This window comes from Salmo salar, chromosome 01 (assembly GCF_965601325.2).
Source record: "Salmo salar chromosome 01, fSalSal1, whole genome shotgun sequence".
Classification (NCBI taxonomy): domain Eukaryota; kingdom Metazoa; phylum Chordata; class Actinopteri; order Salmoniformes; family Salmonidae; genus Salmo; species Salmo salar.
The window spans coordinates 136,520,500-136,533,932 of record NC_138291.1 but is presented as its reverse complement, the minus strand read 5'-3'; the positions used below and the strand labels follow the sequence as shown (position 1 = coordinate 136,533,932).

Genomic DNA, 13,433 nt, shown 5'->3' with positions numbered 1-13,433 from the left:
AATCATGTAACAATTAACTCATTAGGAATTTGGAGCACCGCTGAAGAAGTTGTTTAACGAGTTACCATTTCCCGAATTAAACTCAAGATGATATATATAAGATATATCGATAACAGTCACTTATTAATCATTACCTCATATCAGTCTCATTGTGAACGTCGTAGACTTCTTGAATCCGCAAGAACCCCAGCCTTTTCTGATTATTCAGTTCTACACAAATTGATTGAATTATTTATTTACTAACTAACTAAATAAAACACAGACTACACAAACACCTGAGACAAAAATCCCTAGTGGACTGACAAGATATGACGGCTTGTTACAGAATGGAGAGGGGATGGGGAAAGAGAGATACAGTGGCTTCTGAAAGTATTCACCCCCCTTAGCATTTTTCATATTTTGTTGCCTTACAACCTGGAATTAAAATAGATTTTTGGGGGGTTTGTATCATTTGATTTACACAACATGCCTACCACTTTGAAGATGCAAAATATTTTTCTTGTGAAACAAACAAGAAATAAGACAAAAAAAACAGAAAACTTGAGCATGCATAACTATTCACCCCCCCAAAGTCAATACTTTGTAGAGCCACCTTTTGCAGCAATTACAGCTGCAAGTCTCTTGGGGTATGTCTCTATAAGCTAACCACTGGGATTTTTGCCCATTCTTCAAGGCAAAACTGCTCCAGCTCCTTCAAGTTGGATGGGTTCTGCTGGTGTACTGCAATCTTTAAGTCATACCACAGATTCTCAATTGGATTGAGGTCTGGGCTTTAACTAGGCCATTCCAAGACATTTAAATGTTTCCCCTTAAACAACTCAAGTGTTGCTTTAGCAGTATGCTTAGGGTCATTGTCTTGCTGGAAGATGAACCTCTGTCCCAGTCTCAAATCTCTTGAAGACTGAAACAGGTTTACCTCAAGAATTTCCCTGTATTTAGCGCCATCCATCATTCCTTCAATTCTGACCAGTTTCCCAGTCCCTGCCGATGAAATACATCCCCACAGCATGATGCTGCCACCACCATGCTTCACTGTGGGGATGGCGTTCTCGGGGTGATGAGAAGTGTTAAGGTTTGCGTAATTTTCCTTGATGGCCAAAAAGCTACATTTTAGTCTCATTTGTCCAGAGTACCTTGTTCCATATGCTTGGGGAGTCTCCCACATGCCTTTTGGCGATTACCCAAAAAATGTTGCTTATTTTTTTCTTTATGCAATGGCTTTTTTTCTGACCACTCTTCCGTAAAGCCCAGCTCTGTGGAGTGTACGGCTTAAAGTGGTCCTATGGACAGATACTCCAATCTCTGCTGTGGAGCTTTGCAGCTCCTTCAGGGTTATCTTTGGTCTCTTTGTTGCCTCTCTGATTAATGCCCTCCTTGCCTGGTTCGTGAGTTTTGATGGGCGGCCCTCTCTTGGCAGGTTTGTTGTGGTGTCATATTCTTTCAATTTTTTAATAATTGATTTAACGTTGCTCTGTGGAATGTTCAAAGTTTCGGATATTTTTTTATAACCCAACCCTGATCTGTACTTCTCCACAACTTTGTCCCTGACCTGTTTGGAGAGCTCCTTGGTCTTCATGGTGCAGCTTGCTTGGTGGTGCCCCTTGCTTAGTGGTGTTGCAGACTCTGCGGCCTTTCAGAACAGGTGTAGATATACTGAGATCATGTGACACTTAGATTGCACACAGGTGGACTTTATTTCACTATGTGACTTCTGAAGGTAATTGGTTGCACCAGATCTTATTTAGGGGCTTCATAGCAAAGGGGGTGAATACATATGCACTCACCACTTTTCTGGGGGGGGGGTTTTGAGAATTTTCTGAAACAAGTCATTTTTTTTCATTTCACTTCACCAATTTGGACTATTTTGTGTATGTCCATTACATGAAACCCACATACAAATCCATTTAAATTACAGGTTGTAATGCAACAAAATAGGAAAAATGCCAAGGGGATGAATACTTTTGCAAGGCACTGTAGAGAAAGGGACATTTATCGTGGATACATTCTATAACTATTCTCACATTAATCCTATACCTTGAACCACCGCCCATCTGGGTAATAAATGTAATGTATTTACGTGTAGATGTCTTGTTCATCATCTCTCTGTTGCAACCAATCAGTCCTTCTGTGGGAAGGGCTCGATGGGTGTAAGGCTCTGGTTGTCCCCCAGAGGTCACAATGTCCTTCGTAGTTTTCCTGGTCTTGTAGTGGAGTGTTCAAACAGAACAGATCTTCAGATGCACTAATGATTGTCTGATATGGGATCTTTTCCTTCCTTTCTCGGGTAGATAGTCAAAGTTCTTGATCCCTTTACATGCACAGCTGCAGACTGTAAATGCTTTGGTCTAGTGAGTTTATCTTCTTCAATTCGTGTTGAGTTTGAGTTTCTAACCATTTCAACGTGTGGACCACGGTCTCACGTCTTTTGGTCTGGGAGTTTCAACCATTTGTAACGTTTAGCTCACGCTTCACATCTGCTGGTCTGGTAAGTTAATTCTTAGCAAGTCCTTTTAAAGCACTCTGGTCGAAAAGGGTGTTTCCGTCACACTGACACGCTCTTCTGACTTCATTCGGGATTTGGCTTAGTTAATGTGCAATGGTCATGAAAACGAAGTTCTCGTTAGAAAACTAAAATCACATTCCTATCTTAACAGAAATAGTTTCATCATTCTTTGTATTTCCTACACAACGTAAAGGATGCAAACCTGACATACACAGTGTGAAAGCTCTTCAAATGACAGTATTTTGGTTATACAGTTTTTAATAACATCACAAAATGAAAAGCAATATGACATGATTATTCTTTACCTCTTCACTGACCATTCTTAGCATTTCTATCTGAAAAAAATTGTTCCAATATTCACTTTTAAGGAAATTATAGTTTTGGCGGCAAAAGTTTCCTGGGGGACAAAAGCATTCCTTTGGTTGATACTGAAGAGCAGGAGAGGGTTCTCTGCTGCAGAAGATTTACGATTGGCGTGAGGTGTCATAAAACCGGCCCAGCCCCCCCTGTCCTCTCCTGTGGGAGAGAGAGGGGTCTGGCTATATGTCAGCCATTTGCCAAGCTGATCTGAGGCCTTGGATCCTTGATCAGGAGAGTCATTACAGTTTTTGAAACTTTTAAATCAATGTTTTTTATTTGGCATACATTTTAAAGTAAAAAAATCTGGAATTGCCCACAGGGCCTATGTAATGTGATGTGACTGGGCATACAGCTCCTCTGTGTGTGTGTGTGTGTGTGTGTGTGTGTGTGTGTGTGTGTGTGTGTGTGTGTGTGTGTGTGTGTGTGTGTGTGTGTGTGTGTGTGTGTGTGTGTGTGTGTGTGGTGTGTGTGTGTGTGTGTGTGTGTGTGTGTGTGTGTGTGTGTGTGTGTGTGTGTGTGTGTGTGTGTGGACTATGAGAACTAACAGAGTGTTTGAACTCTGTCCTCAGTGGGTGTGTAATTACCCTCTCTGATGGGCAGGGTCATATGATCTAGCTGCACTGTGGGGCCTACAGCTGCACCATGAGGCCTATACAGTATGTTTCCTCCCAGCTCCACCGTGGGGCCTTGACATTTGATCTCTCTTCATGTGAAGTGTAAGTTATGTGGAAATGTTATGGGGCCCTTGAGATTTGAGGGATCGTACCCTGCTTCACTACAAGACCCTGATATGTGATCTCTTATCACCTGAGATACAGTTAAACACACTGTAGCTTCTCCATGGGGAATATGCCCACTGTGTGTGGTACGGTATGTGTGTATCATTGTACATCTGCACAACACATTGATAAAGTTCTCTCTGTCCTCTTCCCGACAGTCACATGGACCATACAGACAACAAGAGTGAATATGTCAAGGTAAGACTATTTTTTTCTTTCCTTACTTTTATTCCTCCGACAGTATGTCTTTCTGTTAGTTTGTAGGCTGGTTCTGCTAGCATCATGGTTCCTACTCAGAAGGCCCAGAAATTGCTTCAGCATCTGAGAAAAGGAAGGGACTGGGTGCTAAAGCCCATCTGAGCAGTGGTAACCATTTAGCAACAGTGTGAGTTCAATGAGTTGGTCTTTGTAGTGTGGTTAGGGGACCAGTGTGAGTAGATCTCCTCTCCCTGCTTTGGCTTTGTAGTGAGGTTTAAGGGGACCTGTAGTTGAGCTCCTGACTCCAGGACCAGTGTTTGTAATTTAATTAGGATCAGTAGCACAGAGGCTCAGTGCCCCCCCCCCCACCCCGCCCGCCCGCTCCGCTCCGCTCTGCTCTGCTACAGTCGAATGGCTGCTGGTGAATGATGTTTGTTACCATGGGCAACTGAGCAGGAAGCAGGATCTTGGCCAAAGGCCTTGTTTCTAAACAAGTAAGTTGTGGAATACTTAAACATGCCAAACTCTCCAAATCTTCTCTTGTTTTGCGTTTTTAACTTTTTTTTTTAAATATCTAAGTTGAACTGTTTTAAAGTAAGTGACTTCACACACACCATAATGCAGTACTCTGCAGAATTCAGACTTGAGGGTCTTAAAAAAAAAAAAATTCTCAAGTTATATTGGATTTCCATTTTAATGTGGTCTTTGAAATGTAATTGTAGTTGATTACATAACTGCGCTTCTGCGATTATGCCCGTTTCAGCAGTCTCTCTCAGCGTTTAGCCTAATTCATTCTGCCATTTAGGAAATGTAATCCAAAGTCAACAGCGCTGCTTCAGCACTTCTGGGTTCCAATGTGCTGGGTGTAGTTCAGGACCAGGCCGCTAGGTGACACTGTAAGCCTGGTTTCTGGGTTGAATCCATCCACAGCAGAGGTCAGAGGCCGAGTGTGATTGCTTGATGTGACCCAGTAGTTGTTTTGACACGCGTGCGCGTGCGCACACACAGATACACATACACACACACACACACACACACACACACACACACACACACACACACACACACACACACACACACACACACACACACACACACACACACACACACACACACAGTAGAGGGAATAGAATAGCAAACGAAAGTGCTCAGTTCTGACTGAACACTTGGGATCCATTGTCTGTTTTTCGTTGTAACTCAAAAAGAACTGGTGTCAGAAGAAAGTACTAACACTGACCCATATATCCGTCTGGTGTAATACAGTCTCTATCGCTCTCTGTGCAGTGATACCTTTCCCCTTCCAGTTTCCTCACCCTCCTCCCCTCTCCTCTCCTCCTCTCCACTTCCCCTCCTCTGAGCCTCCTTCCCTCCTGCTCTCCTCTCTCTTTCTCCTCCTCTCTCACCCTCCTCCCCTCTCCTCTCCTCCTCTCTCACCCTCCTCCCCTCTGATGCCCCGTGTTGCCCTCCCTCGTTTTCTCGACAACATCGCTTCTCTGTGAAACATTTATGACACTTATGTTTAAATAAACACTTGACCTGAATGTTCAGTGTTATGTTACAGACCTCTCAGGCGGAAGAAGACAGCCTGGCCCGGCCGGAACTGGACTGGGCTGGCCTGGACTCGACTAGACTAGACTGGCCCGGCCTGGACTGTGTAAGTTTTACACTGGGTGGAAGCACAGTGCTTTATTCAATCAATACATTAATGGGAATTAAATCAGCAATCTGCTTTTAGAAAAAAAAAGTGGTGGGGCTGCCATTTGGCTGAAGAAACAAATGACAGATTGTGGTTTTTAAATATCATTCTTCATATGCTGGAAGAAACTGGCCTTGGTAGGGAGGTTCAGTTTTTTATCCTGGAAACGTGGACATGAATCCAGACTGAATATGGCCTGTAGTGTATATATGAATATATAAAGTGTAGTTAGTTCTAAAGTATAGAGTATAGTTATTTTTTAACATTTTTTTATTTAACTAGGCAAGCCAGTTAAGAACAAATTCCTATTTACAATGACGGCCTACACCAGCCAAACCCGGACAACGCTGGGCCAATTGTGAACTGCCCTATGGGACTCCCAATCACAGTTGGTTGTGATACAGCCTGGATTTGAACCAGGGTGTCTGGAGAGACGCCTCTTGCACTGAGATGCAGGCCCTTAGACCGCTGTGCCATTCGGGAGCCCGAGTGGTGTAGGGTACATATGAATATGGCCTAGATGTATGTCTGTGAGTGTGCGTTGTAGCACAAAATTCTAGAGAGTGCCTCTGACACTGTATCTTTTGTAGGTTTGTATGGGCATAATGGGTCTGGAGGGAGAGGTTGGGCTGTTTTATATGCAGTTAATTAACATATGTCTGGCACAAGACACACTGGTGGTTTAATGAAGCCTCATCAGTGTGTGTGTGTGTGTCGTCTGTGTGTGTGTGTGCGTGTGTGCCCGCCTGCATACGGAGTGGGCGCACATGCTTCTTGGGCGAGTGTGTGTGTGTGTGTGTGTGTGTGTGTGTGTGTGTGTGTGTGTGTGTGTGTGTGTGGTGTGTGTGTGTGTGTGTGTGTGTGTGTGTGTGTGTGTGTGCTAGAGGGGGGCTCAGCTGCAGTGGTGGTATAGGGGGTGGGGTTCTAGCTGGTTCCAGTTCACACTCCATAGTTTCTCTCCAGTATTACTGCTGGTGATAAGGCTACGCAGACACACACACCCACACACACACACACACACACACACACACACACACACACACACACACACACACACACACCCACACACACACACACACACACACACACACACACACACACACACACACACACACACACACACACACACACACCCCACACACACACACACACACACACACACACACACACACCCACACACACACCCACACACACACACACCCACACACACCCACACACACACACACACACACACACACACACACACACACACCCACACACACACACACACACACACACACCCACACACACACCCACACACACACACACACACACACACACACACACACACACACACACACACACACACACACACACACACACACACACACACCCCCACACACACACACACACACACACACCCACACACACAGTCTTTCTGCGATATTGCTTCACCGAGTCCTACGGCAGATTGAGTTAGGCCTGTGCCTTCATTGATCTGAGGGAGTGTAAATCGACTGGGCTAGACTTGCTAACATGTCTCTTATAGTCTTGGGTTTCCGTCACTTAGCAAACTGAGCCCTGCTCAGGTAATCCCGACCATTGTGTCGCTGAACTGTCGTGGGGCTGCTGCACACATATACATTTTTCCTAGGGGTGCGTCATAATGGAAGTGACCTCGTTTATGTTCCTTGAAACGCCGTTGTCGATCAGACGGCTACAGTCAGCAGCAGTCATGTGTCTACGGACCAGAGTTATACTGTTATCACTGAGACGGTGTGCCGTAGTAGAACGCCCGCTGTGAGCAGTTAACCCCGCACTATTGGCTCATCTATAAATATCACTGTCATGTCTACCTCTGATAAGCCTCCCAGTGAAGCAATATAAACAATCAAGCAACCTAGGAAAGTGTTACGTTAACATATGCAGCCTGAGAAGGTTCATGAAATCGGTAATTTGCTAGAAACAGAAAGCGTTGATATACTGTCTCTCTCTGAGACTCGCTTAGATCATTTATTTGATGATACGGGGGTAGCGATATATGGTTAGAACATCTGCAGAAGAGACAGAAATGCCAATGGTGGAGGTGTGGCTGTTTATATGCAGAGGCATATGCCTGTAAATCTTAGAGAAGATCTCATGTCAAATGCTGTTGAAGTAATATGGCTACAGGTTCATCTGCCTCATCTAAAGCCAATTCTTGTAGGAAGCTGCTATAGACCACCAAGTGCTAACAGTCAGTATCTGGATAATATGTGTGAAATGCATGTTAATGTATGTGATATCAACAGAGAGGTATATTTTCTGGGTGACCTAAATATTGACTGGTTTTCATCTGTCCACTCAAGAAAAAGCTTCAAACTGTAACTAGTGTCTGTCAACCTAGCAGGGTGTTGATAAACAGCAAAGGAATTAAATCATCCACATGTATTGATCACATCTTTACTAACGCTGCAGAAATCTGCTCTAAAGCAGTATGCACATCCATCAGATGTAGTGATCAAAAAATGTTCAAAGTTCCAAAGGCCGGGCCTAATATAGCGTATAAGAGGTCATACTAGAAGTTTTGTAGTGATTCATATGTTGAAGATGTGAAGATTATTTGCTGGTCTGTGGTGTGTAATGAGGAGCAACCAGATGCTGCACTTGACGCATTTATGAGATTGCTTATTCCAGTTACTAATAAGCATGCATCCATTAAGAAAATGACTGTTAGAGGAATTGAACAAATTGTATGGTGGAGAGGGATGAGGCCAAAGGGGCGTTCGTCTGACTGCACAGCTGATCATCATGGCAGCAGTTAATGGGGATCCTAATAAAATGCAAATACACAGTACACAGTACACACACTGTCTGTGGGCCAGGAACAGTGGTGGAAAAAGTACTCAATTGTCATACTTGAGTAAAAGTAAAGATATCTTAATAGAAAATGACTCAAGTAAAAGTGAAAGTCACCCAGTAAAATACTACTTGAGTAAAAGTATTTGGTTTTAAATATACTAATGTATCAAAAGTAAATGGACTTGCTAAATATACATCATTATCAAAAGTAAAAGTATTAATTCATTCAAATTCCTTATATTATGCAAACCAGACAGCACCATTTTCTTGTTTTTAATTCATTTAAGCTTAGCCACTAGCACACTCAGACATTAATTTACAAACGAAGCGTTGTGTTTAGTGAGTCCACCAGATCAGAGGCAGTAGGGATGACCAGGGATGTTCTCTTGCGTGAATTGGACCATTTTCCTGACAAAATGTACTTTTGGGTGTCAGGGAAAATGTATGGAGTAAAAAGTACATCATTTTCTTTAGGAATGTAGTGAAGTAAAAGTAGTCAAAAATATGAATAGTAAAGTACAGATACCATGAAAAACTACTTAAGTAGTACTTTAAAGTATTTTTACTTAAGTACTTTACACCACTGGCCAGGAAGAACAGGCACAGTCTAGTTAGTGCAGGTCTAATTGCAGCTGGTTTATGTATTTTCATTTAGGCCTAGATTTTTGTCATTCAGCAGATGCTCTCACCCAAAGTCTCTTACAGTAGTGTAAACATTTTTATATGGGTGACCCCAGAACCCATGACCTTGGCGTTGGAAGCACCATGCTCTACCGTCTGAGCCACCTAGATCTGCATTTACATTTGAGTCATTTATCAGAAGCTCTTACAATCATTCAGTGTATTCAACTAAGGTAGGCTCAAACAACCACATATCGCACTCATTGCAAGAAAAAGCTTCCTCAAAAATAGCTGTTATCTGCACAATCTGCGCCAGTGAGAGCAGGCTCCACAGTTCCCATTCAAACCCTCCTCTCTCGTCTCCAACCGCTCCACTATATTTCAGGGCCTTTGTTTCTGAAGGTGTTTGAGTCAAATATCTAGAGGCTCTATATGGATTAATAATGAATAGGAGTCAATGAATAGAAGCAGCCCTAAACGCTGATGGGGATCTGAGACTAATGGATCATCAGATGTACACACACACACACACACACACACACACACACACACACACACACACACTCCCCAGCTCCCCATTATTGTGGTGCTCCCAGGCAGGGAACAGGGGGAGCAGGTTTGTTTCCCCTCTCCTCCATTGTGTGTGTGTGTGTGTGTGTGTGTGTGTGTGTGTGTGTGTGTGTGTGTGTGTGTGTGTGTGTGTGTGTGTGTGTGTGTGTGTGTGTGTGTGTGTGTGTGTGTGTGAGGGGCTCCTGCTCTCCAATCCGCCCCCAGGACAGCGTCAGAATGGGGATCATTAATTAATATTTAACTGAAGAAGACAGACAGAGTGCAGGGGGAGATGGGGAGAGAGAGAGAGAGAGAGGGGGTGGAAAGTGAAAGAGGGTGGAGAGTGTGTGTGGAGAGAAACTGCAGAAGGAGAAGGTTCGAGGGAAAGTAGAGAGGGGGAGAGGGGTGTAGAGACAGAAAACAGAGATGGAGAGAGGAAAAAAGAACTAGAGATGGAAAAACAAGATCTGAGATCGGCACAGGAGGATTAAGGGTTGACAGAGAGCAGAGCACAGAGAGAGCCTTTTAAATTGGTCTAAATTACCTTGTGTTATTGTTAAGAGAAGGTGGGTGGGAGAATCAGTGAGTGCAATGGGAGATAGATGATAAGTGGGTTAGGGGGGGTAGGGTGCAGAGAGAGAGAAGAATAGTGACTTTGCAATGCACTCTCCCATCACACACACACACACACACACACACACACACACACACACACACACACACACACACACACACACACACACACACACACACACACACACACACACACACACACACACACACACACACACACACACACACACACACACACACACACACACACACACACACACTAGCTACAGTGGTTATATCTACAGTGAAATACTGTGCTTCATGCATATATAATACGCAGTGCCCATCCCATCCTATATGTAATCTATGCATGTTATGCACACTAGCTCCCCTACCCTACCACGCCCCATGCTCCCAGGATTATCTATCTCTCTTGGTGTTCACACAGCCATGGCAGCGGGAGCAGAGACGTGGTGGGACGCACAGACACTGGTATGCTGTCACTGTCAGTGCAGGACGCTCAGGGGATAGAGATAGGGAAACACATGCATCCTTATGGGATTATTTGTGCTCACAAAGTGTAATCCGCCTACCGAGCGCTGCTTTAGGGAGATTTGTTTAAGAAAAGACTCCTTCGCTAATGAATCTCTCCTGTGTCTTCTCTTTGTGTGCCGTTCTCTCTCGCTCTGATAGATTTGTGTTATTCCCATGTATTCAAAGACAAGATTAGCACACTGATTACCTCTTGTGTGTGTTGGGGTACACTACACACACATGTGCGCATGTGAACACACACACACACACACACACACACACACACACACACACACACACACACACACACACACACACACACACACACACACCACACACACACGTAGTAGTAGTAGTAGTAGTAGTAGTAGTAGAGGTGACCTCGGCGATAAAGCAGAGAGATTCTCTCAACCCCTCATGTCCTTTCCTGTGAGTTCTCTGCAGTGCAGGGCTATCAAAATCTCCCAGAATTTAGGATGCTGTCATGACTCCAGATCCGTTGCCATGGCGAGGCGTCCTCTGTGATGTCACTCAGTTCCCCAGGGGACAAAGCCCCACCTCTCCACTGCTCAAGACGACGTGACGACCCAGATTGGCGTGCATGTGGCAGTGTGTGTGTGTGTGTGTGTAGTGTGTGTGTGTGTGTGTGTGTGTGTGTGTGTGTGTGTGTGTGTGTGTGTGTGTGTGTGTGTGTGTGTGTGTGTGTGTGTGTGTGTGTGTGTGTGTGTGTGTGTGTGTAGGGTTTTGTTTTGTTTTCGCACACCCGCTAAATAAGTTTTTTTTTTTACAACACCCTGCCTTTCTCTGATTCTCAAAAACACAACATGCATTATGTCCTCAGACACATTCTATACTTAGCACATCAACCCTTTCACAACATACAAGCACAACAACACACACCCGCAAACACTTACCCATAGACAGAAAATATTGCTCCAATGTTCCATTTCGAACAAACAAGTTCAGATGTACTGGGTGTGTAAGTGAAAGAGTCTGAATGTGTTTGTGTGTGTGTGTATTGAAATGTGTGTGAATGCATTCTTTGCCCCCTCTTGCCACCCTGCAATTCCTTTCAACTAGGAATAAAGGACAGATTCCTTTTGAGAAGGTGCTGAAACTAAAGAGGCACACCTCTCGCTCACTCGCTTTCTCTCTCTCCCTTCTCTCACTCTCTTTCTCTCTCTCTCTCTCCCCCTCTCTCTCTACCCCCTCTCTCTCATTCTCTCTCGCTCTCTCTTTCTCTCTACCCCCCCTCTCATTCTCTCTCTCTCTTTCTCTCTAACCCCTCTCTCTCATTCTCTCTCTTTCTCCTTCTCTCCCCCATCTCTCTCTCCTTCTCCCCTCTCTCTCTTTTGCTCCTTCTCTCCTCCCCCTTTCACTCTCTCTCCTATCCCCCTCTCACTCACTCTCTTTCTCTCTTTCTCTCTCCACCCAGTCTCTCTCTCTCTCTCTCTCATTCTCCCTCTTTCTCCTTCTTCTCTCTCTCTCTCTCTCTCTCTCTCTCTCTCTCTCTCTCTCTCTCTCTCTCTCTCTCTCTCTCTCTCTCTCTCTCTCTCTCTTCTCTCTCTCTCTCTCTCTCTCTCTCTCAGTATTGTCTCCCTGTGGTCGTGAAGGAGGGGGTGGGTGGGGTCTGCCTTGCCAGCAATTCGACAGCACTCCGCCAGTGCCTGCTAGCATCTCTCCCTCCTCCTCCCTATCCCTCCCTCCTTTCCACCCTCCCCCACCCACTCCTTTCATCAGAAAGGGATGAGGTAATCCCTGCGAGGGCTCGTGAAGCACAGCCAGAGTGTGAGCGAGAGAGGGAAGCAGTACGAGAAAGAGCCTGTGCGTAGCTGAGAGAGAGCGAGAGAGAGCGAGAGAGAGAGAAGGAGAGAGAAGGAGCGAGATGTCAGTAGCAGCAGAGTGCGAGGAGCTGGAGTCCTGACCAGTAGTACCAGCAGCAGTAGTGTTAGCTAGCGTTAGTAGCGTAGCATAGCAGCCACACGGTTTTGAGTGAGATGAGCCGCTGCTGGGGCCGGGGCTGCTAGCGAGGAGAGGAGCGCTGCCTGCCTGCTGTGGGACAGTGACAGAGGAGAGGAGAGCTGGTGCTGGGGTCCTCAGGGTGGGGTACAGCCGTGAGCTGAGCCGTGAGGAGAGGAATCATGACTGAACGCTGTAGCCTATGGAGTGCCCTCTCGGCAGCCGCCTGCTGTTTCTACAGAGGCTCCTTCATGCAGGTGCAGGTGAGTGTGTGTGTGTGTGTGTGTGTGTGTGTGTGTGTGTGTGTGTGTGTGTGTGTGTGTGTGTGTGTGTGTGTGTGTGTGTGTGTGTGTGTGTGTGTGTGTGTGTGTGTGTGTGTGTGTGTGTGTGTGTGTTTGTGTAGGTGTGTGTTTGAGAAATTAAAGCGAGAGGTTGTGATTCAAAGAATGTGTTTTTGTTGGAGAGTTTTGGGTTTGAACAGAATCTGTATATTGGCTCGTGAATTTCGTGACATTTCTGTTAGCGGTTTTGTCTTTGCGTGTGAGAGTGCACGAGAGTGTGTAATGGTTGTGTTGGAGTGTGTTCATTCCTGTTTTGGCCAGCAGCTAACTGGTGATATCATAGATTCGATACGACACGGACAGGCATATCTAGTTGTGCTTGTCTAATTTAGAAGCCGGAGAAACATGAGCATGGCTGATTCCTGACAGATGACCTAAGGGTGTACTGTTGCCCCGTTGTGGTCAGATCTTCTATTGTAACAGAGGAGGACAGGAGAGAATAGCAGGGAGGTGAATTACGTTCGATCGCCACTGAAAGTCATGCCTTTTGGATCTGACGGTATGAAGCCTCACTGAAGTAC

General features: G+C 45.1%; 1 protein-coding gene across 1 annotated transcript in view; it reads left to right on the top strand.

Annotated features, from left to right (window-relative positions):
* sh2d3ca (SH2 domain containing 3Ca) overlaps window positions 1–13,433 on the top strand; it is an 82,719-nt gene that overhangs the window by 31,772 nt on the left and 37,514 nt on the right. The window contains exons 4-5 of the mRNA XM_014125738.3: window positions 3,801–3,840; window positions 5,402–5,494. Coding sequence (XP_013981213.1) covers window positions 3,801–3,840; window positions 5,402–5,494 — 133 coding nt within the window. The remainder of the gene's footprint in view (window positions 1–3,800; window positions 3,841–5,401; window positions 5,495–13,433) is intronic.